Source organism: Dermacentor albipictus, chromosome 4, assembly GCF_038994185.2.
Source record: "Dermacentor albipictus isolate Rhodes 1998 colony chromosome 4, USDA_Dalb.pri_finalv2, whole genome shotgun sequence".
Taxonomy (NCBI): Eukaryota; Metazoa; Arthropoda; class Arachnida; order Ixodida; family Ixodidae; genus Dermacentor; species Dermacentor albipictus.
In genome coordinates, this window is record NC_091824.1 from 48,516,309 (window position 1) to 48,529,219 (window position 12,911).

General features: G+C 43.1%; 1 protein-coding gene across 1 annotated transcript in view; it reads left to right on the top strand.

The window, feature by feature from the left end:
• LOC135915391 (uncharacterized) overlaps nucleotides 1–12,911 on the top strand; it is a 50,166-nt gene that overhangs the window by 8,090 nt on the left and 29,165 nt on the right. The window contains exons 4-6 of the mRNA XM_065448427.2: nucleotides 444–498; nucleotides 8,932–9,023; nucleotides 10,549–10,662. Of these exons, the coding sequence (XP_065304499.2) occupies nucleotides 444–498; nucleotides 8,932–9,023; nucleotides 10,549–10,662 (261 nt within the window). The remainder of the gene's footprint in view (nucleotides 1–443; nucleotides 499–8,931; nucleotides 9,024–10,548; nucleotides 10,663–12,911) is intronic.

Here is a 12,911-nt window from a genome sequence, read left to right on the forward strand (position 1 = left end):
TCGGACTGCAGTAACAGCAACGGCTGCACTAAGGTACTGCAGTTGTAACTGGCACTGTTTAAGCTTGAGTATGATGCATGCTGTCAACGCCAACACATTTTTTAGTGCTATAAAGAGTCTGACAGCTCTGTCTAAACCACGAAGTGATCAGAAATTGTGCAGGCCTCTCTATTGTGATGTCTCTCATAGCCTAAATGTAGTCATAGACTGCAAAACTGCACCGCTTGATTACACTTCATGCACGGTGCATGTTTGTGCTTTTTAAAGAGACATGCAAGTGTAATTACCACGCGTGCACAAGCCTTGCAGCCTTTCTTGGTGTCTACACCTGCTCGAAGGTAATGTTCATAGTCACGTCACATGTTTGCAAAGTGTATGGCGTTGGAGGTCTCAGCGCTGTAACGCTGAAGTCTTTGCTAATGCCAAAATTGTATTGCATGCAGGAATTATATGAAAATCCGACTGTGGAGTTCAAGAGCGCGAATCTCATCAACCCAGGTGAGCATTCTTTAATGTGGCCTAATTATCTTCTGTGTCACGGTACATCTTTTAATTAGAGCCATTTATGTTACATGAGTACGACACTCGGAGGAATCCACATCACCCTTTTCCCACTTTGTCACAAGATAGTGTGTACAGTCTTTGTCAAACTTAAATAGGCTACGTTGGCTGTGACTGCCATGCTAACTGCAGGCTGTTTAAAGGGTCCTTCTCTAGGTATGGGCATTGCAAACAGACAAATGCAGCACATAAATCGCACGGTGGCAATCGTGTCTGCAGATTACCAAATCGTTGCACAGTACAAAAACAGCTGAAATTTTAAATGAAAGCCTGCATGCCCTTCCTCTAACTGGGGTTCCTGCTTCAGCCAAAGAGTCAATGCCACAGGCACAGATGTGTCTATGTAAGATGCAGTGCTTGCAACATCGCCGACCATAGCGTGTGACTTTGGTAAATTGTCCAATTTAGAATGTGCAATACTGCCATTGGAAGTGCACCATGCAACAAGAGGAAGAGAAGAGAAAGAGAGGTGGGGCTTTTGACGTAAACGTGACACAGCCCTTCAGCTACACTCTGGGAGAAGGTACAGAGCAAATGTAGCTTGTAGACAGTTTGATGTAAAAGGGTAGCATGTCTATGTTAAAGGGCCCCTGAAACGGTTTGGACAAATTTTGCTGACGGATAGGGTACATCTAAAGTTAATCATTCGCACCACAACTTCTGTGAAGCATCTCCTATTAAAAGAGCTACGGACGATTACAAGTTACCCTCGTCCGTAGCCATGCATTTTCTCCTCAAATCGTTCGCCGAATTATTGGGGCTAAGCTCCGCCTTCATTGGCTCTGCGTCATGATGGCACGTCGTGTCGTCTACTTCTGGTTACTGCTACTGTGTTTGGTTGAGCTCTGTGCCACCAGGTGGCTGCACCGTGCAGATCATTCACGTTTGCGCTTCTGCTCATCAAGTGAAACGGCAAGGTCAAGTGGCAAGGCCCTGTCCCCTCACTTGCGTTTACCCGAATACCAGACTTGGAAACGCTATTGTGGTAGTAATCCTCCGGTGTAAACGAACTGTCGCAAACGCACAAATTCTGGTGCCGGTCGTATAGCGACAGTCAGATGCACTGCAGCCACTCCGCTAGTCTGCTGCCTTGCAGAGGGACACGATGTTGCAGCTTGACATATTGCCAGTCACTACGCTTGCAGCCCACAATGCACCAAAGTCGATTCATGGTGCTCATGAAAAGACAGACCGACACTGACCGCAAAGCTCTCGTCAAGACGGAGCACATTGTAACACAAGCAGACGACGCTTGCTGCGTGCCAGAAGGGCTTAAGTGTAGTGAGAAATTGTTCTTGTGCATTCTCTTTCTGTTACTTTCCTTTTATAGAAACAAATTAACTAACATTCTAACTATTACGAACATAATTTGTTCACCATAAAGGTGGAAAAATTATCGATGACGCGCCCTGGGCAGCCAATCAGATAGCTCGCCTAGTGACGTCAATGGGGTCATTTACGTCATATGAGTAGGGGCTGCTGAAAATTCTGCTGAGCAATGTGCTGCGATCGGCAGCGATGTACATTTTTAAAACCTTGTAATAAATTGCACACTTTATATGGAGCACTTAAATCCGTCAATGAATGATCAGAAGGACCTACTCTAACCACTCAGTACATTTGTACAAAATCGTCAAAATCGTTTCAGCTCGCCTCCTGGCAGCTTAGCAGCCCAACATTTAACTTTCTCCTATCTCGTCTGATTATGAACCAATTTGAAGAATTCTTGTAGTAATTTGTTCCCGGGACTGTGCCTTACCCGCCTCTTTGAAAGATCCACATTGCACTTCTTCAGCCATACGACAGTTAGTAGATTCGGCTATGTCACAGGAAGCTCCTTCTGAACCTGTTTGCCTCGTGTCTTGTGCTCCCGTCGATGGTCGCAGCAGCCGTGATGTTCAGACTTTGAAGTGTGCTTAACCAAAATATCCAACGGGGCCTGCTGAGGAGCTCTTCAAAGGAGTCCTTTTGCAGGCCAAAAGTTCTAACACCTTGGGGAATGAAAAGTGCTCTTGTACTTGCCATCATGAGTTTTGGTGTGTCAGAAGCACCACAGGAATGGCAGCACACATTCGAATGCAGAGTAGTCAATTTAGTTTTGACGAAGGCTGTACAATGAGTGTTTAGTTTGGCATTACTGAAATGTGCTTGAACCTTCTTAAACTGTCTCTGATAATTGCCTCTGATGAGCATTATTCTGTACTGCAAACCATCTTTACTGTGAGAATGAACAGGCTTCGGAAATTTCCCTGCTGCGGGGGAGCCCAGTGACTGGGGCATGGTGCTCCTGAGCTCTGAGATGCTGGTCTCAGAGGCTGCACTTAGATGGGGTTGATGGGGGTGGTACACAAAAATGCTCGTGGACTGTGCAAGAACCCCATGTGATCAGAATTCATCCGGAGTACCCCACTGCACCATGCTTGATAATCGTATGATGGTTTTGGCACATGAAACTCCAGAATTGAATTGTTTCGATTTTTAACCTCGGAAATTTGTCTTATCACCACCACCACAGTGGCTCAGCGACATTAAATCGCGTTTAATTCAAATCTGCCTCATCAGTAGCACAGCCTGAAGTACAGTGAATCCACAGAACTAAACAAAAGTTCTTGTACTTCCAGCTCGCCAGAGAATTAGTGTGAGAGTTCATCCTAAAGGGTCAGGTATGGTTAAAGGGGGCATGGCATGTGCATCAGGGTTTGAAATGATGCATGAAGCTCTTGAAAAGGTGAAACTGCTGTGTGTTCAAGGCTTTAGAAGCCGTAACGTTTCACGGAATGCTTAGAAATTCTAGAATTTTGCTTTCAGCCAAGCTTAGGAAAGGATTTAATTTCTGTATCTGACTGCAGTGTTTATGCAAACCAAGAGTTGAGCCAAGCCAATCAGATTAGCATCTTTGTGGCGAGGAGCCATCTTGTTTATGCTGGCTGGTGATAGGTTGCGAAAAAGGCTTATTGAGCACTTTTTCATTCTGTGCGCAGTAAAAACAATGTTTCTAATTGTTTAAGACAGTGTTTCGTTTTCAGTCTGTCAGGCGTGGCGGTGCTTTAATGCTTTCTGCACAGAAGATGAGCTGAGCTTGTCAAGCACTTGTACTTGTAAAAAAGAATGGACAAAAAGCCAAACATCCCCAGTGTATTTTTTGCTGACACCCTCAAGACAATTTGAGCTCCTTTGTTGCTCTGTGTGTATTGTAAACACAAGATGACCCAAGGAGCCTATTATAAGGTGAAGTTGTGCATACAGACTTTTTTTTAGGTGTAGCCAGCTGTCTGCTTGAAAATGTCATCCTCTGTGGGACAAGTGAATCCTTCGAGTCATGTTTAAAAAAAGCGTGGTGATTCAGAGAGCTCAGTTTCTTTGAGCAAGAACAATTTTGTAGTGTGTTGCGTTGAAACACGTAACTGAGAAAATACAGAACATACAGTGAAACTTACCTGTGTGCAGTTTTTAGCCCACCTTCATTAGAGCGCAAAAACCTTTTTTTTAATGATCCTTTCCTATGCGACACAATTTTCACTTGGGCTTGCTTTATATGGTATCAGTAATGTTAGCATGTGAAAAAAGTTCCGTCTTTTTTTTTTGCAGTTCTTTTTTTATTATTGTTGTCTTTAACCCTTGAACACGCTTTGTCAGGGCCTTTAAAGTCCTTGAAAGCTCCTGCATGTTTTCCGCGACAGCTCTTACAAACTCTGGTATGACACCCCACCCATCCATCCCACATGACACAAAGGCCAATCTGTAACGTGCAAGCAACATTTTTCTTCCAATTATTTGCAGTGCCTTTTTAAACACACAATTCTCTTCAATTACATGTTTAGACTTTGTCCAAACCTAATTGTTTTTCACCTATGTTCGACATAATCGTTCTTTGCTGTGGTGTGTGCTTACAATTAATGTTGCAGACTTCTGTTCCAGAAAATGTCTTGCAAGGAACACACACTGCAACTAATATTGCTGAAAAACAAACACAAAGTTGCAGCATATTGGAGGACATCCTTGGCTTCAAGGTTTTCTAAGAGCGGTAAAATAAAATTTGAACTTTCGTAAAGTTTATGTTTATGTCATGTTTAAGGACATCTCACAGATATATGGTATAAATGTATTCAAAATTTGGTTAGTTACGTAAACCTGTTACATAAACTACGAAATAAAACTTGTTTGCTTACACGACTGCTGTAATTGCACTAGCACAACTGGTGTATTGAAGGCAAGCAATTAAAAAATAAATTGTGCTCACTATCTCTTAGCCTAGCAGCTAACTCTTAGCTCATAGTTAGTGGCATGGTTAGTTAGCTTAGTGGCAAGTTGCATAGACAGGCACACAGCTGAGGAGAGTTGGGAAATGAGCACAAGCGGCACAAACTCTTGCGCACTTAGCAGAACCGCAACTCAGCAATGCTGATTATACTAATGGCCTAGTTCATCCGCTCGAAAGATGTGGCCTACAATCGGCTCCCATTTACGCAGCATCGTCATGTGTCCTTGAATTGGCAGTCACAACAGTTCAGGAGCATGCCACATGACAATAATAGAAACTTAGAAGCAGAGTGTCAAACCAGAACTTTTTTCATTCTGGTTCAGCAATATGGTTCATTTCAACATCAGAACGAAAAAACAAGTTCAAACTGGTTTGAATTGGTTTGTTTGTTTGCATAACTTAAAAAATAATTACAGAGGAACAGCGTAAATTTATTTTGTAAAACAAACACTACAGTGAAAAAAATTCTTCAATATCTCTTGAAGAATATCTTGAAGAATATCTTGAAGATCTTGAAGAGTTCAAGATCTCTTGAATGGGTTCATTTTGCCACCACTTGTTACTTCGATCTCTTAGATAATTCAACCAAAATTTGTGGTCCCGCAAGGGCCGAATTAACGGAAGTTGACTGTATGTGCATTTGAGTGTACTTCCATACCAGATGCACCAAAGCGTGCAGGGACAACATACTTTAATATTTCACGGGCTTTCTTCAGACACTGGAAAAAAGAACAGTGTAAAAGATAAGCTTCATTGGGTGTCATTAGGCATGCTATTCAACTTTTACAATCACACTTATGCCCTAAAGCAAATGTTTGAAATTTTCCAAAATTGTGCTTGGCTCACAAGTAGTTGCAAGAAAATCGCATTGCTTAAGCACACTTTAAAAGCGATATGGTCGAACCTCGATATAACGCAGTTGTGCTTCCAGCGAAAAATTTCAAATCACAAATTTCGTTACTTGAGGCTTTGGAAGAAGGTCGGGCCTAACAGCCCTGTTATGAGTGCCAGCACATGCGGGGCTGATCACACAGAAAGCAATACATCAACGTGGCTCGCAGTGTCTGAGGTTTGTGTGTGCTGCATCACGCGACACCATAGCTAACACCACTTAGTGCCCCATAGGCAGCACCCACAAATTAAAAACAGTGTAAAAAGATGCAGATATTTGTCCGGAGCAAAAAAAAAATGGGAAAAAAAACCGAAAAGTCAGTTTTGCCTTAAAGGCAGCGCATTGACAGTGATAGCAAAGAAATAACTACGTGAAGTGAGGTTTATTGTCGTTTTATTGGTGTCATGTGCACTTAGACAAACGTTAACAGATCTGACTGGATGGCTACGAACTTGCAGTCACAGCGCGAGTGAGCGTTTCGCACCGTGTCTTGGAAACTTGAGATTATGCGACTGCCAACACTATATGCACAGGAAGGCACCAGTGATTTCGGTTCAGGCTTTGCACTTGCCGCGGAGAGATAACCTTTAACATATGGCATGTGGCCAGGGCACAGACAAGCGCGAGGAGGCGAAGGCAGATAGAAGCTTGCTCGAGGACTGGACTTCAACCCCTCCCCCTCCCAGCGCATGCTTGATCACGTTATTGCACGTTCACTCCCTTTCCATCCCCTTGCACAAAAGGCATCGTCAGCTGTTGTGTCTATCCAAGTACTGCGAGCTGCAGCACGCCCTGTGGCCTCCGCAAGTTCTTTACCAACGTGACAAATGGCACAGTTGCATTTCCTTGCTACACATCCTGGCACGCTCTCTTTAATAGTGGTTTTGCAGCTCAAACTTTACAATGCAGAAGGACGCTTAAAATAACTTTTGCCTCAGCAGACATTTTTATCATTTTCTTGCTAGGTTTACTAGCCATACGCGCTCCAGATATGTGCATGAAATAGCTGAAGGCTTCGTTAAATTAAAACCATGGCACGCAATTACTTCGTTAAATCGTATAAAGAAATACATGGTTTTGAATTCAACTGAGATCGGGAAATGAAAGTAGTTTAACATTATGAATTTTATTGAATCAAGGTTTGTTATACTGAGGTTTGACTGCGCATCATTTATATAGCACTTCTGCAAATATAAGCTAATGCAGGCTTGGACAAGATACTTAGAAAATATATATGTTACTATATACCATGCGAAAAAGTATTTCAGTAGAGGATTAAATATACCAAATCCAGAAATGTTTGAGATAGTTCTAAATACTCCAACAAGTATTTTGTTACTTTAAAAATACTACTTGGCAGTAACTATGTACTTTTCGCCATACTTTTGTCTGAACAGTCAGCCATGGGAGCGCTTAATGAAAAGTCGCCTTCGGGCTTACCTTAATGTGCTTAGATTAGAATAGGACATTCTTCCTGTCAATATGATCTTAGTTTTTGGTTGTCAAAGCTTGCATTGTGCTCGGACACTCTTCTCGGAAATTTCTACGCATTCAAAAAACTCTGAAGGCGAAGGCAGCACCAACATTGCTTCGCAGGCCTTGGTGTCCATCGTTGCAGTGTGCGACTTGGGTTTAGTGTCGCCGATGTCGACTGATCAACTTTTGCAACACGTCACCCTTCTTATTCTAAAGCGAATCACCCGTGTTGTAAGCCTGCTCTAAAAAAGAAGCGACTGGTTTGGTTACTTTTTGCTTGTCAAGCTTGAGAGCTGTGCTTTCTTTCATTTTTGTTCTTTGTTTACTCTGTTAGCCTGCCAGCCTGAATGGTTGTTAAACGCAAAATGGGAGGGGCTGGCCACTTCACCGTGTGTCTGCTGTGACAAGCTCGTTGCATGCTGATACTGCCCCTTACAGTGATCTAAAGTATCTTAAGTACAGAGTACTCTGAAAAGTGTATAAGTTAGGAGCAGAAATACTGAGCTGTCAATTTATTTAAAAGATATAGTTACTTTGGAAAGTACTTAGTGTATAGTATTCTGAGTAGAGTAGTTAAGTTGCGAACAAGGCCTGAACTAATCGCACTTCAAAAAATTCTCTGAGTAAATAGGGATGACTACAAACAATGCCATGTGATCTCAGTCACCTAACATATACCACTTTTTCAAAATCTTAATTTATGGAAACACTTGGTAAATAGGTCTCCCATATTTAGAAAACCATTTCACAGTCACCAATACCAATTTCAAGCACTCACATGAGTATTACTAACATGCCAGCCACCCAAAGAAAAACAACCCCAATAGTGCTGCCAATTCAATTCAATTTATTTCCCAGAAGCATCTGGACGGCTTCCTGGCTAAAAGCAGCTAGAGCAGCTTGACAAAAGGCACTTCTGAAATAACAGCAATCTTGTGTGCATTTACAAATTAGCAAGCGTGTTCCAGCCAAAAATGTAGGCAATACACAGGTAAAAAGCTCCCGTGAAGGTAGAGAACCTGAACCAATCTATTTTCTTCTTCTTAGTTTTATTCTGATGTGAAAAAAGTATCGTTCCAGTTTAACTGCGGTTCAAGCAGAATTTTTTCGTTCTTCGGTTTTTGGTTTGGTTTTGGTTAGATACCTTGCTTTGAAATAACATCCTAGAAGGAATAGCAACCGTTGAGGTGTAGAAGTATTCTTGATACCAATGAGCTTAGAACATGATGGAGCCAACGCGGCTTATAGGGCACCAGTGCGTTTCAGATGGCGCAACAATCATTCATTCAACAGCTCTTGCATGTGCTGCATACATCAAATGCGTCCGATAACAACAGACTTGTTAGTCTAGGAGGGCCTGAGACAACCGTGGCATAAGACAAATCTTGATACAGCAAGTATGGGGTGAAAAAACGTGGCCACTTCTCCAATAAACAAAAGCACAAGTGGCACTATATGTTATCTGCATTACATACTGTTCACACTTGTAAGTTTAGGTGATGACCTTATTGGCAGCAAGCTTGCTTTCTTTTATTATTTCTGCATCTTCTGTACTTCTGTAAGGGAATTCGTAGCGTAGGGATGAGGTGCCCTGTGGTTTTTTGATGGTACACTGTAACTAGGGCTGACAGCTTGAGCAAAGAGCCATTTTTGTAAGTGAGTTTGTGAACACATTTGAGCAAGTCTTCTTAAGGGCCACAAGAGTGGCTTATCACCCAATTTTCTCTTTCTCTCATTTCAGCCTCGTGTAAAGCAGCCTTTGAAGACCCAGAAGGGCCATACGATTTTGTGATTAACCTAGCAGCAGAGACGAAGATAAACTTGCCAGACTGTGTAAGTTTATGTCCTCTTGCAATTTTGCCTGTTAATTACTACTATCTCTTTGGAGAGGATTTTAATGAGTGTTCTGTATGACAAATTCCAAAAACTATGGCACCATCCACTGAACAGGAATTCAAGCAAGCCTGCAGCTTTGTCTGGCGAGCGTGTACCGTTGTGTGTCGTGCCAGGATTTGCTGCTACAGGCTGTCATTCAAACTTTTGCCCCGCACTTCTTCACGGCATGTTGGCATCTGACGTGCAGCGGGACGTGCTCGGTCTTGATATTGCTGCAATGGAGCTTTGGAATTCAAGAATTAATATCTCAAATCAGATGTGATATTCCAGATTTTAAAAAAAGATGGGTGCATTAGAATGTGACTTACCTATAAATTTGAAGAAAAGGGGTTAACCGAGGGGCCCATTTTTTATTAGTCATATCATAAGAAGCCAACAAACACTGACAACAAGGACAACATAGGGGAAATTAGTTGTGCTTAATAAATGAAATAAAGAAACAATACATTCACGTAAATGCAAGTGGATGAAAACACAACTTGCCACAGGTGGGGAACGATTGCGCAACCTTTGCATTATGTGTGCGATGCTCTACCAATTGAGCTACCATGGCGCCCTTTCCCCATCCACTTTCTTGGGAATTTGTTTCCTAATAAAACCCTGGGAGTGTTAGCCAGCAACACTACTCACAAGCCTTGGCGGTGGACATGGAACGTCCTTTTTGCCGCAGGCGTCACGAGAACATGATCTTTTTGGAGGAAGGCAACCGGTCAATACACTCACTCATGCTACCTGAAGGCATCAATAAAAAAAAGCGGGCCCCTCGGTTAACCCCCTTTCTTCACATTTATTACATAACAAGGGTCTGGAACCCGGCAACATTGATGTCTCCTTCTTTCTCCTTTTATTCCCTTTACCCCTTTCCCCAGCACAGGGTAGCCAGCCGGTACTTACACTGGCTAACCTCCCTGTCTTTCCTCCCCTTTGTCTCCTCCTCCTCTTCTTGGCATTGCGCTGCTAAGCCCAAGTGCATTGGATCAAATGCCAGCCACAGCAACTGCATTTTGATAAGGCCAAATGTAAAAACATTCATGTAGCGTACATTGCATGCACGTTGAAGAACTCTAGGTGGTCAAAATTATTCCGGCGTTCCCCACTATCGCATGCCTGATAATTATGTTGTGGTTTCGGCACGTAAAGCCCCAGAATATAATTTTTTTTATTCAACAAGCTGACCTAAGGAAAAGGGAGCTAATGCGTATGCAAGTTGAACAGTCGTGATGCATGAGTGAGAGTTCACAGTTTTGGATGCATGGAACTTCTCCCAGTTCTTACTGTGCTGGACATGCTCACAATTATGTATCTTGCAATTCCAACGAAAAAGAAATTTTGTGAAGCACCTGTCCCGTGTTATTTGTCATCTGTACTTTTGTTGCGCTTACTTTTCTGTGTCATCCTGGCCTGTGTTCCACACAGGTTCTAGATGACTTGCATACTCACACCTTCGTTAAATGTCTTGCAGGTATATGAAGAAGGAATCTTAAAACTAAGTAGGAATTGTGCTAAGGAAGCACTCGGCCACCGTCCGAAACTGTACATCGAAGTCTCATCTGGTCACATGTACGCTGAGGGAAAAGTGAGTGCTCTTTCTTTAAAAGCAAACAGCTTTTCTTGGCTGCTCTTTTGCATGGCTGGGCACTGGGGGCTTGGTACGTTGCCGGAAGGAAAGGGCAGCACACGAGCACTGGCGGTTGAGGAGGAGAGAGCGTTCACCGATTGGTCCTCGCAGCGCTTGCCGGTTGGCCCATGGCAGCACCTGCATCACGACTGGCGCCACTCTTGGAAAAGTGGGTGTCGGAGGCAATAGAGGGCAGTGATAGGGGAGGAAGGTTGCGGGGCTTGTTCACTGCCAAATGCCAACTGGCTTTGAGGTGTACATGCTCTTGCATAAGAGCTTAGATGCCAAGATCAGTGCTGCCATTGTGTCACATTTCTCCACCGCATGGGTTGACTGTTGTAGGGCCCTGTTGTAGGGCGCGTTCATCGCCAGATAGTCTGCTGTACGTCTTTTGTCGAAATTTGCCGTTTCGTATTGCATTGTGCTGCACAGAAGGGTGAAAGATAACATTGCCTATAGCAAATGAGTGCTACAAATGTGCATCGACAGCATGTTGGGCTACTTGCTTATTTAATCATCTCTGATGGTTTCTTCCTTATTCGTTTTTCTTTTCATTCTTTTTTTTTTCTGTTATTTCTATAGACACTGAAGACAAATGTCAATTTAACGTAGGTTGATTTATTGCTCTTTGGGAATGCGATATAGATTACTCTTGCCATGATGTCAGGTGCGGCAAGCGAGAAAGGAAGTTATCCTTTCTGGCTTGCTTGGAAGGAAGCCAGAAGTTATCCAGAAGTTCGCAAGGTGTAAGTTGTATAACTGGTAAAAACTGTCATCCACCTGTCAGTAGCACGAACCTACAAACTTCAAAGCTACAGCTTGAAACCACAAAGAACTGCGAAAGCGTGAAAAATATGAAAGCTTGACACTTTGTAGTTTCCAACTCTAGCTATGAAGTTTGTAGCTTCATGCTACTGTGAAGTGGATGACAGTTTCTTTCTTTTTTTTTTCTTGGAACTTCTTTAGCTTGCAGATTTCTGCCGAAGTTATTACCTATATTCTGTGTCCCCGTGCTTTGGGTTGTCAATTAATTTGGCCTTGCTTCGCTATTTGCGGGCATCCTTGTTAGCTTAGACGTTGCAGCAACTGCCTCAGAAAAGCATTAGTCCCATGTTCAGTGCCCTTGGACAAGGACGAACTCAACTGTGTAGCTTGCTTTCCGAGACTCGCATATGGGCTTCCATTCTAGATTCATGCTACTGTCAGGTGTACAATCCGCCTTTTTCACACATGCGCCCTGTCCTCGTGGATTAGTCGCAAAATGTTGTGGAAGTATTGCACACACAGCCGCATGGCTCAATCTTTCTCCAGAAAAAAAATTTGGTGCACAGACTCGCACTGCTGCAAACACTTTTGCTGCTTACTGCATTGCAACTCCACTGGTAGCTCTATGTCAGCGCAGAGCTGAAAGCGTGTGTAGCATACTGCAACTCCACCTTAAAACATAGAGGCTAGGGCTTCGTCCGGACTGCACCACGAACCATGTAGTTGCCACCCTTCATTGATGGCTGGTAAATTTATCAAAAAAACCCTGTGTTGCACTTGGCCGGCTCTTCAAGAACGTCACATTGCTGGCGAAGTCTTCTTGTAGCGTCCGCCCTCACTTGCTGGTGGTGGCAGAGCATGCCATGCTAAACGCATGCTAAACGTGCTCGGTTAGGGCGAGGTAATATTGGGTCGATCGCTACGAGACTGACAAGACGCTGGCGGCAACAATTGGCCGACTTTTGAGCACAATACGTCACCGAGACCATCTTGTCATACCAGGTTGATGACGGCACAACGGATGGGCTTTCTTGTCAACGGCACCAATAACACAATAGCCACAGTGCATTTGTTTGTACATGTTATTAATCACGCTCAAAATGAGTTGAAACATGCCTTCAGAGTTGAAATGCACGAGCTTCAGCCCTCTCAAGATGTGCACGTAAAGTTTAAGCCATTCTTGAACCTGTTCAGTGAAGGTTAGTCCTGACGCCGTCGAGTTTGTGCGCCCGCTACCAGTGGACCTGAACTTAAATATAAGCAGTTAAAACGAAGGAAACTGCTTTTATAGTTCGGTCCTGACCTTAGCAATTCGAGATCAACTCTTCACTTGCATAGCACGGATATGCAAAAATTGACAGCTACTTTGGTATCCTTAAATGAATTGAATGCAAAATAATTTACTTGTGTAATTAATTCTTATGTCCATTGATATGTGACAA